This window comes from Salminus brasiliensis, chromosome 10, assembly GCF_030463535.1.
Source record: "Salminus brasiliensis chromosome 10, fSalBra1.hap2, whole genome shotgun sequence".
NCBI classification, from domain to species: domain Eukaryota; kingdom Metazoa; phylum Chordata; class Actinopteri; order Characiformes; family Bryconidae; genus Salminus; species Salminus brasiliensis.
In genome coordinates this window covers 17,394,323-17,413,619 of record NC_132887.1, presented here as the reverse complement: position 1 = coordinate 17,413,619, position 19,297 = coordinate 17,394,323, and the positions used below count along the sequence as shown (strand labels likewise).

At 39.9% G+C, this 19,297-nt stretch overlaps 1 protein-coding gene across 2 annotated transcripts; it reads right to left on the bottom strand.

Moving 5' to 3' along the window:
- Nucleotides 1-13,315: 13,315 nt before the first annotated feature.
- Nucleotides 13,316-18,807, bottom strand: otx2b (orthodenticle homeobox 2b). Of its 2 annotated transcripts, XM_072690424.1 has the most exons (4): nucleotides 18,547-18,807; nucleotides 16,291-16,490; nucleotides 15,354-15,505; nucleotides 13,316-15,120 (listed from the first exon to the last, which is right to left on the bottom strand). In XM_072690424.1, the coding sequence occupies exons 2-4, from the start codon at nucleotides 16,385-16,387 to the stop codon at nucleotides 14,473-14,475; spliced, it is 897 nt and encodes a 298-aa protein (XP_072546525.1). In that variant the 5' UTR covers nucleotides 16,388-16,490; nucleotides 18,547-18,807; the 3' UTR covers nucleotides 13,316-14,472. The 2 variants fall into 2 exon arrangements, with proteins under 2 accessions (XP_072546525.1, XP_072546526.1); XM_072690425.1 differs by lacking the exon at nucleotides 18,547-18,807 and having other exon boundaries at nucleotides 16,291-16,549.
- Between the last annotated feature and the right edge of the window lie 490 nt (nucleotides 18,808-19,297).

The window sequence follows — 19,297 nt, the reverse complement described above, 5'->3', positions numbered from 1 at the left end:
CTTTTAACGAGAGTTGGTTTGATCAGACTGAACACTTGACACTTCTCTGACATTGAGGGGTAAAAGTCAAAAGTGCTGTTTCTATTCTTTAGACATTGACTACCCAGCCTATTCATAAGTCTCATGACCAGGACGGCAGCTCTGTCCACTGTGTAGCCTTCAAAAAGTCCATTGTAGTAGTATTTTTTTTATTTGTAAATACAGTTTTATTTGAAGAGCTCACCTGAAAATGTATTGCTAGTGTGGTTGGAAAATAGATTTTTTGCTTGTGCCTTTTTCTACACTTTCTCCCCTTTTTGTTGTTTGATTTGGCCATTTCCTCACACAATGGAAAGGAGGTGCTGTGTTCCAGTAATGCAGATTTAGAAGTTGCATCATCAATTTAATAGTTTTTTGACAGGAATGCAGTATTGCACATGTAAAGTGTGTATAAAACACATGCACACATAGAAAGTGTCTCACCAATAAATACATGTATAATCATGTGATTAATGTGATAACATGTGGCATGTCATGGCCTGAAACATTTACATGAGATCCCATTTTACATAAAAATGAACATCTGAAATGTGCCTTTGTGTGTAAGGGTTTATACTGAAACATTGTTTGGTTGTTTTTCCACCCAATCCAAACAATTCAGTGCGTGTTGTCTCTATTAACATACAAATGACAGCTAGAAAACAGTGCAAATGGGTTTGCTGTATGTAGGAAACTAGGCCAAACAACTGCTGACAAACAGACGGGGAGTTGTGGGTCACTGGCGCGACGCGGCCATGACAAAGGAAACAATAAACAAAAACAGCTCTCATAGCATGCAGTGATTTGATGTAATACAGTCTAGACTGTGCAGTACACACAGAATAGATGCAGGAGCTTTCAGCACACGCTGTTCAGAGCTGTGGCCGTTCAGAGCTGTGCTTTACAGATTCTGTACTGTTCATTGTACTTTCGATGAAGTCTGAACTGTCAAGCAAATCTTTTGTAATGAACCAGGACAAGCAAACCAGCGAATGGCACATGTAATAATTTTACACGTATAAAAAAAACAACACCTTCTAACTAATTCGTTTATAATAAAACATGTAATACGTCACAAGAGTAGAGAATATAGATACCGCAAGTGCCTCTTTTTTATATTTTACTTGATCCCTCATGCCTTTTCATGCATCATGTAGGAAATGCCAGTATTATCAGCTTTCTGGATGTAGCATTTTTAGGTGACATATGCAGCACATTGTAGCCTGAGGCACAATAAATCGTTTTAAAGGGGAATGAGAGGTTAAAGCCACTTCTCCCTGTAGAGACTCTGGCTTGACCTCTGCAGCCTCTCTGGACTCCCTCGGGAGGGGGAAGTCAATGAAACCACACAACACGGGCAGAGGGAACAAAACAGAAAGATCAATGCAGTTTGGCTATATTTACATTGAGCTGGTGTTCCCCTAAAATATATATTCATAGATGACCCACAGTTTAGCCCTCCAGGTGAGATGCTAGCAGGAGAAGAAAATTTGACCTTGACTCAGGATCTGAGGGTTGGGCTAGGCCATATATTTATAACTGGTGGAGTGCAGATTAATAGCTGCTGTCACTGCTTTTTTTGGCTTCAACAGCACTGAGTTAACCAAGTACGTTAGACAGTCAATCAATATAGCATCTAGAATCCAGTCAGATATGCATTTATGGGACAACAATTAAACTTAATTCTAATATTGTGCTACCAAAAAGTCACATTATTAATTTTAATTTAATCATCCATGCCATTAAAAACACTGACAGGTGAAGTAAATGGCATTGATTATCTCATTGGCAAGTTCACAGATGTTTATGTGTTGGAAGCAGAAAAAAGGGCATGTTTAAGACTCTGAGCGACTTGACAGTGTGATGGCTATATGACTGGGTCAGAGCATCTTCAAAAGAACAGGTCTTGTTGACTGCACCTACCAAAAGCAGTCCAAGAAAGGACCCCTGGGTGCCAAAGACTCATTGATGGGACACATTTCTCCACATTAAGCTGCCCTTTCTAGTACCATAACCATGTTTACCTCAGCAAAATATGTGGTATCAGATGGACATTATGTTCCAGTTTGGAAGCAGAATAGTAATATTAACTGTGATGTTATGCTGATGATATGTATTTTTTCTTCTTATTGGTGGAAAACCTTTTGAAATGGTTCTATCTAGCACTAGAAATGGTTCCACTGTCATTACAAGTAAAAAAAAAAAAAACTATTTTTGCTAAGAGTGTGACTGTACCCTAAATGTGTAAACCTACTAAACCTACTCATGTCAACATGTAAATATGTTGACATGGATTTACTAAGATGAGATTGGTGACATTGTAGTGTTTGGACTAAACTTAGCATTTGTTTTATTTTTTTTTTTTTTACAAAGATGAAAATTATTTAGGCCCAGAGCAAATCCTCAGAGGTCTATTGCATGGTCATCCACACCCTTATGCACAAACAAGTTGCTGCCCAGCTGCCCACAATACACACCACTCAGCCAGGGCCAGTCTGCTAGTCTGAAGTCTGCCAGATTTGTTCAATAATAATCTTGTAACCCCCCCCCCCCCCCCCCCACCACCACCACCACCATCCCCAAGGTCCACTGCCTGCCCTGAGGCTGTGCGGCCCAGCCTAAATAGCCCTTTTGTCTGGGTGGGATAATAACCGGTGGCCAAGCGGCTGGTGTGGCACGCGCTGTCTCCAGTGCCCAGTCTGTGCACCAAACAGGTGGGTCAAGAGATTAGTAGTGTTTGTTTTAAAGGATAGACCATGGACATATATTAATGCAACTCAAAAACAATTAATTTGGTGAAAAGAATGTTTCACTGACCATAATATGAAATTTCTGTGCTTGATTGGCCCGCCAAATACCGAACCTCATAGAGAATCTATAGGGTGTTGTCAAGAGAAAGACTTGCTAAAGCAACTTGGACTTTAATAAGTTCCACAAGCTGATTGTCTACCTGGCATACCACATTGATGCAGTAATTCATGGTAAAAGAGCCCCAACCAAGCATTGGGTGTATAAATTATTTGTCAGAAGTTGGAAATTTCTATACTGTACATTCTTTGCTGTTTGATTGAATAAAGTATTCTGATTTTTATACTGATAAGTAAATCAAAGGCTTGAGACATGAATAATGAATATAAAATATGTTTCCTTTTTTAAATAAAATTATGAACAAAACAATTCAAATTGTCTTGAGATGCACTAGTAGAGGAACATGCACCTGTCTTGTGATGCTTGTCCTCACTGTAAATTTGATTTATTTGATAAATGTTCTAAACAAGGCCTGAACACTGATCTGACTAACTAATATCCTGTCATGAAAAGTATCATTAAAGGCTGCAGACTGCAGACTGCAGACTGCAAAACCACAAAGTTACCTTTGCAGCAGTTATGTACTGAAAAACTCCATAGCGATTCTGTTATGGCCAAATGATATATTATTATGTTAAGTTGTCCAGATTTGTTATCTAATCTTCAGCATTAGCTGGCCATATTGTCATTGGGTCTCGTTTCTCCCCTGATGGTTCAGATTTTTGCAAATATTTTTGTAAATACAAAGAAAACCTTCAGACTCATAGATTGGTGTTGTCCATTTGACTAAAATTAAAAAATAGGAATGAAATACAAAAATCATTTTCTATAGATGTATGTTCCACCTTTTTGCCTTTGAATGACCTCACATAGCTAAATGTATGCTTTTCTTATTTCCTAACTAATTTAATAAAATGTTTGATTGAATACATAGAAGAATTAATACTACCCGAGGCTCACCCTGGTGATTCAGAAGTCGGTAAGAACTGTTACCAAACCTCTACCTGCATGATTAAGTGTTCAGATTTCTCTTGCCTTTGATTAGGATAATGAAGTATTCCTCTAAGGAGGTCATCTTTTTATCCCTAAACAATTAGGAGCTTGCGGACTAATTACACTGTCTAAGGCTGCATCCTGAGATTTACCAGAAAAAATGGTTGCTAGATTTATGGCAATAGTGAATATTATGCTGTATTTTATAACATGCTTAAACGTATGTATAACAGTAAATACACATTATGTGACATTATATTGTGAGCAGTATTATATGTGCTTATTTCCAGTCATAGAAAACACACAACAATTAATCATTTGGACAGTGTAATATGTAATTCTTCATAAATTAAACAACCTAACCTGTAACAAGACACAAAAGGTATCCTACACTAGACAGACTATAAATACAATATAACTACTATATAAATACTATATGACTATAACTAAAAAGCATTGCTTGACACAAACAGGACATTTAGAGTTGAGTTGCATGAAATAGGAGCAAGGCCGCTATCCTTTATTATGACGGTAAACTGGAGCACATGATCCCACTTGAGTAACCCTACACCTTCAGTCTTAATTTCCACTAATTTTCAGATTCTAACCCACTGCTGTCCACCCAGGGAGTCTCAAAGCTATAATCTTGTGGTTTCGACTAATTAATTTGCACTCACTGTAACATTTTCTCACAAGTGCATCTTGTTTGCAGGAGATTATGAGCAAGTGAGAGGTTGTTAGACAGGTAAATGATTGGTAAGACCGCCTCTCCTGCACCTGCCTAATTGGGCTCATAATGGAGCCCTGTGGGTGCACAGAGCTGCTCCTTCAATCTTATCTGATTGTCTTGAGAAAGTGGTTACACCTGAAAAAGACTACTGCAGGATGGAATCTTTGCAGTCAAGGTATAGAAATAAAGTGTAAATGTAGGTGTACTGATATTTACTCAGTTATACTTACTTGGGTGCAATTTTGATAGTTTTGTACTAGGGATTAACACAAGGGCACCTTATCCTAGATCTTGAAACCCCACATTATGTATGCTATAGTTTTCCCTTCATCTAACATCTAAATAAATCTAAAAACTAAATAATAACTAAAGCTCTGTATGTATTCTCCTAATGTATTATGAGGTGTTGACTTTAAAAAGGTTACTACTCACATTGCAGTTCAAATAGATTAACAGAACATGAGACACAATTTGTTAATACTACAAGTCCAATGAGTTTAAAATGATAAGAAAGTCTGGCTAGTAACTAAGTTAAAAAAAAATTCTACAATGTTTCTACCATCCATAATGTTCAGGCTGAGGCTTAGTTGGTCACACACTACATGTCTTTGTGATAGGCTCCCTAATTGTATCCCTCTTTAAAAACTTTAAATAGCTTTTAAAGTGCAACCTTCAACAGGCTACCTTTAATGGTGCCTGCTGGAGATCCATGAATGAATCAGCCTGTAGAAAAGTAACAAAAGCAATAGCAAAGTAGAGGTCTGCCCCCCCCCTCAAAAGCCTCCACTGTAAAAATAATAGATAAAATAACTGAATGAATGAGAGTGGGAGTAAGAGAAAGAGCAAGAGACTTCAAATGCAGAGAAGTTGGAATCTTTGATGATATGACATGTGATCCCATTGTTTCTTTAACTTAATGATATGAATGGGCTTATTGGCATGAACTGCTTATTTGCATGAACTGTTTCTTCCACAGCTTTTGGGCAGTGGTGGCTCAGCGGTTAGAGCGCCGGGAAATCGATAACAGGGTTGTGGGTTCGATTCCCGGGCTCGGCAAGCTGCCACTGTTGGGCCCTTAAGGCCCTTTACCCTCTCTGCTCCCCGGGCGCTGGAGTTGGCTGCCCACCGCTCTGGGTGTGTGTGTACTCACTGCCCCTAACACATGTGTGTGTGTGAGTGTGTGTTCACTACCAGATGGGTTAAATGCGGAGGACACATTTCACTGTACAGTGTACAGTGACAAATACGTGCACCTTTACCTTTATATTGGGTTATGGTCTGCACTTTCAATTTACAAAATATTTCTGCTTTAACCATGTCTTTGTCTACAGACATTACAAGCTGTCCTGGAGCATCCCCAAACCACTATAGAGACTTAGCGTTAAGTATGAAGGCTGGTAAACCACAAAAACAAGAAAGAGCTGTTGTGCGATTGACTGTACAAACAGATTTAACAAAAATTCAGAGTGATCCTGTGACAAACAGCTGAAACATATGGATTGCTGCAATTCACAGAAACAACTAGAATCCAGGCACCAAAACAGCTGTTTGGTGAAGTCACGCTCTGAAAACAGGTGAGGAAAAAACAAGCCCGCAGTAGTTGTGAATTTAGCAACATGCTAAGTTCAAGTAGGATGGAAAGCAAGCAAACATGGATGAACCGGTCTACTATGTGTGACTGAAAACAGTAAAACACTCATAAGAACATTCACTCAGCTTTGTGCTCTCAGATGTCCATAAACCTGTGTAATGAAGACCAGAGACTTTAATAGTGAAGATCGAAGTAAATGTTTTAGAAACATGAAGGGCTTGCTAAAGTACTGAGTGGCATCCTCTTGATTTAAAAACCTGATTTCTACTCTTTCAAATAAAGGTCTATCGATGTTCTTTACTAATTTGAAGATTCTTCACACTTACATATTTTATAAAATTGGTTCTTTATGGAACCAAAAGTGGTTGTTCAATGACATTGGCCAAAATTACTTCTTTGTAGCTCCTTTATTTTTGAGATTGTACCACTTTAAATTACTCATACTCCTTTTCCAACAAGAAAAATCTATAATTCTAAATATATAACTATAATTCTAATCTAATTCTATGATAATTGAAAATAGAGTTCTCTTGAAAATACAGTTCATTTTTCTGTTTTTGTTTAATTTTATCCTTTCTTGTTTATTGCAATCCCAGCTTTACGAATATGAAGGGATAGTTCTGTAGCAGGAGAATAGTGAGAATAGTGAAAATGAACTATAAAGATGAAACATAATGTTAGTGACCACTCTTTCAGTTGAAACCATAGACTAGACTACAAATCAGAAGGCAGTTCAAACTAAAACCTTGCTAATATAAGCCTTGAGTTCAACTAAACTTGAGTTCAAAACAAATTTGTTACTAAACTGTTAAAGAAATGGTGAAAAAAAGACTGACAGTACTGAATATCCATTAAATGTTGATGGATAGCATGTAATTCACATCTATGACTAAGAGTGATCTACTGTGGCAACTTCACCAAAAATACATCCTTTAAAAATTGGAGGCTCCTTTATTTATCCATGCCCCAAGACCACCCTAGTAAAAGCTTATATTGCCTACCTATACATCTCAAGTGACACTCCTGCTACACCTGGGACCTGAACACAAAACCTGACTGTACCTGAGCAACACACATCCTCTACCAAGGTAATGTCAAGGTATTTTTGCATACACCCCTTAATTTTGCTTACAGTCATTTGCTTAAAATAATGTTTACCTGTAAGTTATTTTGTTATATTTACTCTGGTGAAAACTACTGGTGAAATGACCTTTACCTCAGCTTTTTTATTCTCTTGAGGCAAAGTCATTAACTTAATTAAGTCATGAATGTCATCATAAAAATGCTCTCTATGTAAAGCACTAATTAGGTCGCAACAGTATGATTTTTACATGCACACAATTCAAAGTCTACAGGGCAGAGAGTACCATATAGCTAAAATACATGTGGCTATGTATTTTATGTATAAGGAGATATTTGAGAACGTGATATATATACGTAGTTGTGACACATACGTAGTCCGCTAGCCTACATTGAGGACTTTTAGGACTTTCCCATGAAACTTAGTTATAATGAGCCTGCTCCTGGGAACTCATTAACACATCATTTTATTTAAAGAAGCCAAAGGGAAGCTTCCCCAACTTCGAAACCATCGTGTCATATCCTTACGTCAGTGACCGGTGTGACGCATTGTTGATATTCTTGACGTAACATGATTTGTGGAGGTCACTCAATTCTTAGACATATTAGAGCACCCTGCGCTCCTTAGCTTTTTTAATATTTATAGTAGGCCTAAATACAGTTCAGTAAGAGGAGAACAAGAAAAGAATAGCACCTGACAGACTTTGTTTGATGCTGATAAATGCTGACCACACGTATACTGTAGATTATGAAATACAATACTAAAGAAACAATACCAGAATATTGTTTAATGCTGCTGTAAAGAGAGTAGAAACCAAACGTTTCACATGCGATATCGTTTAGCTTAATAATGTGGTTCATGTTGAGCGTCACATTCCCCAGAATTTCTGTTCATGGCTGGGATTAGGCTACCATTTCGCTCTTACCACTCCCTGCATCCATGAAAAAATATCACCATTAGAGTCCAGTAATCCTCTATAAAAGTATTTCCATTTGTCTCCTTATGGAGATTTTTCATTAATGTTCTAACTGAGGAAATAGGCTAGATGTTGTGTAGCTGTTCCATCCAGCATAATCCACGAGTTTTATATTCTCACTGGGGGCCTAAATGGACTCTCACTGAAGACCTTGGGTGCGCATTAGCTAACTAGGTATTAAGTGACCAGTGGACGGAGCTATGACACGCAGTTTCAGTGCAGCATATGTTGAGACCTCTTAAGCAGCTTATGTATTTTTTTCCACCATTTCAACCAAACAGCATTCTGTCTAATGGTAGGAGGCCTGCTTGCTTGTTCAGTTTTATTCTGCTAGGAAAGAAGAGAGTAATATGCTAACAGCCTCCCAGAAGTGATCAGACTGACCACGCTTCTTACTCTGTATTTGGTGTAGCAAGACACTACAATTGCAATTAAACTAAGCTTTAAACTAATAACATGTAACTGTATCATATACAGATATTCTCGTGTGTTTGTATGTGTGTGTAAGAGAGAGAGAGAGAGACAGAGAAAGAAAGAGAGGGACTGTGTGGTGTGTGGCCTGTACATTATCACCCATCCGAGCTGACAAGCTGCTAGCACTATATTATCAGTATCGGATCTCCACAAATCCACAGATTTATGTGAGCAGTGGGAGAAATTAAAATCACATGCTTTTTAGTGCGCTTAACCCAATCCCTTTAGACTTCATTTTTAAAACATCTAAATCTGTTATTACGGCCACAAAACCCCTATAATTTAATCTTTGACAAGATTACCAAATTCATTGATGATGTCATAAACTTAAATAAGTAGTGGAAAACATAGTCAGCTTAGTCTGGATAAGTGGACAACCAGATAACCCTGTTGTTCAATTGATTAGGGCCTTTATTATTTATATTTATATTTTTACTTTTATTTGTATTTTTATTTATTTATTATTATTATTATTATTATTATTATTATTATTGTTGTTGTTGTTGTTGTTATTATTGCTATGTTATTTTATGTAATACTGATCTAATTATAATTATATATGTATATAATTCCACATCTTTTAAAAGTATATATATTTGTTCAATCCAACCTATTAAAGATATATCATAATACGAAAAAAATTATATTTGATAACCAGATGCTAAATCCAATAGTTCGTTTATTTTTGTTCATCATATTGCCTTTATTTGGTTTATTAGATGTATAGCTGGAGCCCTACTTCTCATCTACGGTTTGGGTTTGATCAGCGTTCTTTGCACCTACAGTGTTTTCAGTTTATGCGCCTATTCTGCGACTCGGCTTTTTTTCCTCTCATGTCCATTGCTTGTATCATGCGACTTGGAGTCGCCCGTGTGGACCAAGAAAGCAGGCTGTCCGGGAGAGCTTAAAGAACAGTGGCACATTGTTGAGTCCAGCCCTGGACAGGGTGGGGTGCGGATTAGCCCGGCGTCTGCCCGTCCCACATGTTACTGTAGGGCCGCGTTGGCCTTAATTAAAAAAGAAAGATGCTCTCTGCAGGAATGGAGGCCCCTAGTTCGAGACAGGTCTGATCTAAGGGTGACTTGTGCACTTTTAAAACAACAAGTTCAGAGTTAGAACCCCTGGAAGAATCCCATTGTATTGTGGAGCAGTCAGTCAGTCGAGCTAGAAGATCGTTGTTGGAAAAGTTGTAACACCAAGTGACCACGGATCTCTGTCTACTGCTGACACTTGTCCATCGAGTCTACAAGTCTACAGATCATACGTGTCTTCCACCACAGACACGGTGTAAAAGTCACGCGTCCTGTTTTTATTTTAAAAAGTAATAAGTAGTAGGTAGTTAATTAAACCTCTTATATTTAGAAATGGATGATGGTACTGGTGAATCTGATTTGCCTTCACAAATGAATAAAAAGCTACCCTAATCCAATCTAATGTTCACAGTGCAGGAGACACTCTCCACGTTCAAATGTTGGCGTGTTTAGTTACTTTTATTTCAAAATGTAGACCGTTTGTTCGCTTGATTTAGATAAACCAATATATAATATAATATACAATATATAATGTAAGGAAAATATTTTTCAGCTTTATGAGACAACTTTCCCAACTTTCTTCATATATTTGACTTTTAGTAAATGTGCAATCCACCTCGCTTTTACAGCGTTTAATTTCAGTTCAGAGACTGGTTTAGTGCAGTGTGTGGGTTCTGTGCTGTCTGGGGAGGGGAGCGACAGTACAGTTTCGCTTAACTGTCACTGAGAAATTCAATTAACTGTTGCTTGTCTGTCTCATCACAATGGTAGTAACTGTCGCCGCTGACCTACATAGACCGAGTATTTACTAGATCTGATGGACACCACCCACGCTGCTGTAGTAGCTGTTTATTGGGGAATTATCACAAGATGGGCATCACTAATTCATAAGCTAGTTTCCACTTTGTGAAGGTAAAAGCTATTGTTTAGTTGTTTCCTGGGCTCTTTCCCATATGACATTACTGAGTTTTATAATTGGATCAGAGCATAAAGTGATATAGATTATCTAAAAGCCCCGTGTCTTAATATCAGTTAGGGGAAAACGTGCATGTGTAAACTAGTGCAGGTATTATGGTATTTTTGTTCAAGTTTACAAAACACTGTATATAAAATATATATATTTTTTCCATAAATGATCTAATTTAAAAGATTTGCATTTAAGCTAAACGTGGTTTAAAGAATAACTTATTAACAGTTAATAGAGCATAATTATAGATTATTATAGATCATTCACAGAAATACATCGAGATAGTTTAGTAAATTTCACAGCTTATTTGAGATCATTATTATTTTAGATTAAAGTCTGTTAGAGTTTGATTAATAATGTGACATTTATTTAATGTACTATGAGATTATGTTGGTATCGAGTATCAGGTATATTCTGTAATGATCGATACAATATTTGCGCCGTTTTTCCAGTGACAAATAATTACTGTTCACATGACAGGAGGAGACGCCAATTAAATGTGCAATTTGGCTTCATGTGAAACGCCTTTGTTCTACTGCGCATTGTTGTTGGTCCGTCTTCACACGGCGACTGTGTGTTGTGTTGCAGTCATATCAGTCTGGCTTTATTAGACTGTGCAGGCATGTGACAATGCATGAAGTAACATTTACATTTTTCCGTTAGGTCGCTATTCACCACTTCACCGCGTTTTGGTGGATGGTTGAAGGAAATTGAGGGAGAAACAGTTTGTGGCAAACAACTGAGAACTGCGAGAATATTTCAGATCAATTTAAGATAATCAGAATCTCATTCTCTTAAGTTCCGACATGTCAAGAAAAGTCCATTTCGTGCGACTGAAAATTAACTGCGGCATTTTCTTTTTTCCTCAATGAAAAAATAATATTTGTGTGCGTCAGTTACACATTAATAAAATATATTACGTCCATATTTTTTTTTTATTTCCAGTTTGTTGATAAAGCAGGCTGTGCGCATGTGCACCGGACGGACGTTGTAGTGTAAATTCAAACACTGTTGTTTCAGGGCTTCCACTCTTTCGGAGAAACGAAAACGAACGATTTCCTTCCATTATTTCAAGCTATTCTTTTAATCAAGGCGTCTTCAATGGGGACGTGCATGAAATGGAGATTATTGGCAATGTCAAGGGCGTTAATTGAATGTTCAGCTGCACTGAGTTTCTGAAGGAGGCCGTGGCGAATCTCGGCGTCTCTCTCTTTCTCTCTCTCGCGCTTTCTCTCTCTCTGTCCTCCTCTAGTTTCCGCAATTACGGCTCAAGTCGAGACTTTAGAGTGAAATTAACCACCGAACCGCCGGTTTCTCCAAGTCCTCTACAAACTTTCTGGCCCGTTTAGTAGCACTCTCTCTAGGTTGCCCTGATCTGTTGAGGATTGTGGGGTGGATGTGTTCACTTTGTAAGTCCTGTTTCATAAAAAAGAACAACGAAAAAAGCTAATTAAAAATGTATACTCTACACTACTACACATTATAACCAGTTACCTACAAAAACAAATCAAAATAATTGTAAAAAAAAAAATGTTATAAGCTACACCATTCCGTATCAGAGCCTTATTAATGAAGAACATAAATTCAGCAGTTTGATTTGGTCTACACCACTTCACATTTTAGCATGTGAACTTTTGTATTAGTTAAAGAAACGTGAATAATTTGTAACATTTTACACCAGTAAACACTAGAGTCCAACACTATTCTATCATTACAATTTAAACTCTTTCTGTTATTTTTAAACTATTTGAAGTTTATCTCTGCGTGTTATTTTGTAAGTTATTTTTCCACAACATTCTTATTTATAACCGTTGGAGAAACACACAGGGCACATAATATTAAAACGCTAAAAGTGGGGACAGACATCTGTAAAGTGACCGCCAAAAAGCCGAATGATGAAGGAGCTGAGGGAAGAGGAAGAGGTGGAGGAAGAAGAGGCCCGCACTCTGCATCCTGCCCCCTGGCCTGAGGAAAAGGCCGAAGTGAAGCAGCGGGATTAGCCGCTCTGCTCTTTGAGGCTGGGATTAGTGCGACTTTCCCAAAGCGCGCATTCCTGCTGTCGCAGCGCTCCAAGAGAAAAGAGCGGAGCCGGCGGCGGAAAGACAGAAAGGAAGCAAATACCACAGCAGAAATACATTTAATTGAACCTTCCACTTGTGGAAGTCCAATTACAAAAATGAACATGAGGACGCAAAGTTCACATATTCTTAGGTAGGGCTGAATAAAGTGCGGTAGTAACCCGTTTACACAATTACAGAATTAGATATTAAACCGGTTCACATTTGTACGGCCTGCAGAATTAAACCACACTTGTCACGTGTCAACGAACAAAAGTGAAACCGCATGAAGTGGGTTTGGAAGAACAGCCTTAATCTGCTTAAACTCTGGAATACTGTGGGAAATGGACCAAGCAGGTTAACATCTCATTATTTAAAAGCGAAACTTCATAATGTATTACTATTTAGATTTATTATCTAAATTCGAGTTATGGTAAATCTTTAAATATAAAGATAAAATACTAAAATATTAAACGAAAATGGCGTTGGTTTTTCTAAACGGTAAACGAACATTTGAATTCGGTTTTTCAATTTGAATAAAAAACATATCTATAATTGCTGGACTAATTTAATCTAATGTGACTTTCCAAACACACGCACTCACACAGACACTCACACAGACACGCAGAACAATATTTTACTACTCCCTTCAGTCAGATGAAATGCCTTTGAATATCAAGTCAGATCTGAAATCGTTTATTAATATTCTCTGCAATGGTGGGACCACATCAGCAATCCAGACAAGTTTTAAGGTCCACGCTGGAGGTCGTGGGAAGCAGGACACTGCAGACCAGTGAAGAGCCGGCCCGCAGAGCCCCAGCTCTCTCCAGTGTCCATACAGACTGGTCTTTGTAGAGGTCCAGCTTCGGTCAATTCCAATAAGTGACTAATATCATTTGTCGCACTGGTTCTTCAAAGAAGGAGGAAAAAAACGTGAAAAAATCTATTAAAATCACAGCCGAGTCTTCGCGGTTCGCGAGGGAGCTCACAAATTGCATACAGTTACAACAGATCACAGTTTCGAAGGCTAGCACAGATAAAAAAAACACATATGTACCATTTATAGAAGACACACATTGATTGTCTCTTAAAAACTACATATTGATTCCTTATAAACACTTTTTTTCTTAAATAAAGTAGTGCATCCAGGTCGCCACGGGGGGCGTTCAGCGCGGGCGCGCACTTACACACACACACACACACACACGCACACACACTCACACACTCACTCTCTCACTTTCTTTCTCCTGATGGAAGTGTCTCTCGACTTGCCAACATGGAAACAGGTCGGCGAGCTTTAAGAGGCTTTATAGGAACCTGCCCTTTCCAAACACTTCACCCAAACATTGGCTCCTTTATCGTGTAGGATGGTGTCGTTGTTTAGATGTATTTTCGTTCCTTCTATTTTCTTGGGTGAGGACTTGTTCCGTGGCTGTGATCTAAGTTATTACAAACTCACTTAGACTCTCTCTTTTTCCTTCATCAGCTTGCGGCCGCGCCTTGTGCGACCTTAAGACCGTTCATAATGATTTCATGATGACCTGCTGGAGTCAGGGCACAGAATCTCCCATCCGTCTTAGTTTCACACAGCACGGAACACCTTCAATTTGTTTTGTTTAGTTTTGTTCGTGTGTGTTTTTGGAAGCATGGCAGGTCTGCGGTGTCTGTTGTCTTGTCTTTTGTTGTTCTTATTTTAGTGTCTCAGTGTTTTGTTGTTTGTTTGTTTGTTTTGGACGCTCCTCGTTTTCACAACACCTGAAACTTCCAGGACGAAGTCTGATCTTTGTAATCCAAGCAATCGGCGTTGAAGTTGAGCTTCCACGAGGACGCCTGCTCCTTGTAGTCCAGGCAGTCGGCCCCGGAGCCGAACCCCAGGCCCGAGGCGCCGTAGCCCTGCGTGGCCGCTGCCTGGTTGAGGTGACCGCTCACAGCGCCGCCGCCGCCGCCGCCCATGGGGCTGAGCGCCGAGGCCGGGCCGGACAGCTGGTGGTGGTGCATAGGCGCCAGGTATGAGCCGCAGTCCACACCGCCGAAGTAGGCAGAGGCGGAGCCCGCGTAGCTCTGCCCGTAGCCGGACGCCTGCGTGTAAGTCATCGGATAGGAGCGCTGCATGCACGACGAGGACGTAGAGAGCGCGTCCGGCAGCGGCGAGATGGACGCCGGGCTCCAGATGGACACGGGCGCCGCTGCTGTGGTGGTGGACGCAGCCGCCTGCACGGCCGACACGGTGCTGCTGGCTGGCGGTGTAAACTGCCCGCCGCTCGCGCCGCTCTCGGAGCTAGCCTCGCGCGCCGGGGAGCTCTTCTTCTTGGCCGGACGCACCTTGTTCTGGCCGCCGTTCTGTTGCTGCTGCTGCTGCTGGCGACACTTCGCCCTGCGGTTTTTAAACCAAACCTGAAATAATAGCAGAACTTCAACATTCAGAACGACCAAACAAACTGGGTTCAAACAAGATGCAATATAACTATCATGTAGTTTTAGAATGTCAGTCAAACTAGTGCTGCACACCCAGGGCTTTATTATAGTAACCCAATTTGACTGGTTAATTTTAGCATATTCATATAATATCTGGTGTTAACGAGCCTTGGTTTAGGCTACTTTCCCTGTTAATGGAAGCCTGCACTAACCTGCACGCGGGACTCCGGCAGGTTGATCTTGAGCGCCACCTCTTCGCGCATGAAAATGTCCGGGTAGCGCGTTTTGGCAAACAACGCCTCGAGCACGTCTAGCTGCGCGCGGGTAAACGTCGTTCTCTCCCTCCTTTGCTTTCGAGGAGTAGCTGTTTAGTGGGGGAAAAAAATCAAAGTAATTAATTACCAAAGAAATGGGGAAAAGTTTTGCTATCAGAATGACAATCATACAAAACTCTCTTCTATCTACTTCAATCACAACTGCAGCGACAAAGAACACTAAACGTTGTCTCTTTGCGTTTACAGTAAAAAACTTGCTACATGTTTAATAAAATAAAATTATTGTTAATCAATTCATAACGATAATTAAAATATTTGAACATATATGAATATGTTAACGTATATGTATATGTGGATGCACCTTTAAAAATATATAATCCCATATAAAATCATACAAATTCACACTAGCATATATACACTACACATACCAAACACGCAACAACTCTTTACTTAATTCCGAATATTTTTTTATATTTGATTATTTAATCAATTATTTTTCGTTTTTTCTTCGTAAACGTTATTTTCCGTCAATTGACTTTAAAAAATATGTACACATGGGAAAAAGATTATTAATATTATTCCCCAAATTTATAGGCTTTCTATAAATGTTAAACTCCATGCAGGACCAGACAGGATTGTTGGCGGTTCAACTGATTTTTTAAATAGCAAAAAAACTTTTATGTCAGCTAATATTCACAATCATTGTTTATTGCTGATACAAGAAATATCCCAACATATGCTAGATTTCTGGATTGTGAATTAAAACGGTGTGAACGCAGAAGTGTACTAAATTTCATGCATACGATTAGTAAGCTTGACTGGGGGAAACCAAAAGACTTCACACAGTTATGAACTTTTCTGGTTTGCTGCTCACCTGGGTATCCCACGGACGGATGCAGGAGGTCCATCCCGGACGTGGTTAAACTCAGTCCGTTCACCGTGTAAGGTGGTTGCTTGAGATACGACATCATGCTAAAGTTGGTGTTGGAGGTGAAGTTGGAGAAAATGTTGGAGCTTGGTCCTGTCCGCTCTTCCTCGCCCGGCTGCTGTCTTCGCTCCAGGCTGCTTCCAAAACTGCACACACACAAGCAAAGATGTTCACCAACGGTGAGCTGACGGGGCCACTCGGACTGGAAACTTAACGACGAATAAACTCAGACCACGGCGCAACGTGCTCTTAAAGCTGCTCTGGACCTCCAGCTGGCCTCGAGAAGGGAGCGAGGCTCATCTTGGCACCCCCCACCACACCCCGTCATCACGCCCCCCCCCCCCCCCCCAAAAAAAAAAAAAAAAGTAACATCTAATTGCAACAAGTCCCCACAATGCACAAAACCACAGCCTTTCTAATGTGCATACATCAGTCCACAGCGAGGAATAACGATTTGCATAGGAACCAAGCTAATTGTCTCAAGCATAAGGGAACTGATTGGAGGCCATTTGTGGCAACAAAGGCCGCTGTTAGTCTGATAAATAAGTCCGATAACAAAAGCCCTACTGGCGAGAGGCAAAAGGGAACAATACGAGAAGACCTCATCCTTCTACACTCAGTGGGCCTACAGTGACCATTAAATTAATGAATGCACTCATAATGATGTGTTTTAGTATCCCATACTATCCTCGTGAATGCCAATAGGACTATTTGACTAACGATAGGTAACAGTGTTTAATGACTCGGCTGGAGAATTCGTTTACTATTAGCACCTCATTCAACGCCTCTCTAATTGGATTTTTGTTATGAGACGAACCGAAGTGCTTTAGGGTTAGAAGGTAAAGCACGCACCTCACTGTCATGACTAATATTAGGCATCAAAGAACGTGAGATTGGGATAAACAGTGCAAAGTTTCCCTTGTTGAACTACAGGACTACGAATGGCTTCGTTTTATTGATGAACAAAATTCCGTAATAAACGATAAAAAGGTAAAGGCATTTTTTAATTCCAGTAATAAAATAGTTCTTACGTCCATAGACATTCACAAACGTGAAGAGGCGAATGTTAAAGTGGGAGCCCCTCGCTGTAGCCTAATTACTAAGGGGCTGGGGTGTTTTTTTAATATCTAACGGTTTTCCCCCTCAATCTGTCACTTAAAGTATGCCTCGTCTACCAGTTGCACAAGCGCTCAATAGTAATTACCTCATCCAAGAATTAATTATGATAAATGTTTTTGTTGATAAATTAACGAGATAATCCGGATGGCACGCGCTCCCCTAATTACTGGACGCTACCCTTCAGCTGAACATTTGGCCTCATTGATTCAGTGCGGGACGACAAATCTCTCTCTCACACACACACGCACACACACTCCAACACACTCGTGCTTCATATTAGCCTTGTTCCGTGCTAAATAATTTGACCTTATTAGCCCAACTAAATATTTCTGTTCGGGCTATTTATCTCGCATCGCCGTAACCGCGCTAAATTAGATAAATGAGTGAAATAACAATAGGCCCAAAGCAGCAGGACATCTAACACATGATTCCTCTCCAGCCTACACAAAACCAACCAACCCGTATTAGGTAAACGTGGCCTAACACGCGGAACACAACGCGGTTAATATTTAAAACGCCAGTAGTGTGTTTATACGGTGTCTTATTTACACTGTTGTGTTTTCGCGGATGGCTCTCTTTCTCTCTCTAATCATCTCCCTTTGTCTTCACTTCGCCCCAGTCCAGAGCTCACACTGAGGCGGGAGGGAAAACAACTTTACACAAGTGGGGTGGTGGTCTCTCTGAATTCTGCACCCCCAGTTGGAGTTCAGACGAACAAAACTGACAGTTAGCAGAAGAATCAGCTGATACTCCCACATTAAACAGAGTCAAACGGTCGCCTCAAGTTTGGAGGACAAGTTTAGTAGAAGCATCGATGACTGAGTGAGGCAAACAAATCGTAATGTTGTTTATAAGGGTCAATACGGGCTTAATAATACTAATAACAAAACTACTACTACTACTATTATTATTATGAATAATAATAATAATAATAACAATTGCAAGCTAATGTATATAAACACTATAATAAAAAGGTCGATAATAATAGTATTATTTTAATCATAAAAAATTCTGACAGGCTGATTGTAGTGATAATACATGAACCAGTGAAGCTAAATGATCAGAGAAAGCTGAGCTACTTACTGAACCACTCTGTGGCGTTCTGCAGTTCAGAGACAGAAGATCCGTCCGATAGTTTTTTTTTACATCCGATTGTTAAACCTTAAATTTTTAAAAAGAAACCGTTTTCATTCTAACCGATAGAAATACACACACAGCCGTCAGCCGAGCAGCGCCAAACACTTCAAAAGCCCCAGCTCGTGCACAAAACTGGACAATGTGTGTGGAGTCTTTAGAGAGATTAAAGTCCGTACGGTTATAAATCGCTGCTCCTTCTGGGCGAAGTTGCTCGCGCGTGATTCGCGGGATGCGCTGGCCAATGATGAGGCTCGCGACTGGAGTCGGTCGCTCTCGCGGGGGAAACAAATGTCGCGAGTTACTTTTTCTTTTTTTCCCTTTTTTGACGCAAACTCTTCAACCAATGAGAGCAAGGCCTGGGTGCACTGTGCGCTGGTGTCCGCAAGCCGAGCAGCGCGAGAACGAGATTTTCAGTCTCCGTCCCGTTTCCACACACGACTCAGGTAAAATAAAGTTTCACCTGTCTCACACGAATCCACCCCAACTTCACTTCCACAGGAGATGTGTGGTGAAAGAATAAACGCGGCTCTTTTATTGATTCAGTGAATCGCTTTCCTCACTCCACTGTAAGCTAAAGGTGCCGACAGAGAGTATGGCCTTAATCTCAGGCATAATTATCAATCCAGAGTAAGAGGGAAAAAAGGCCAGCAGACTCAGCCCCTCTTTATCCCTGAGAGCGTGTATAAACGCCGGGGTG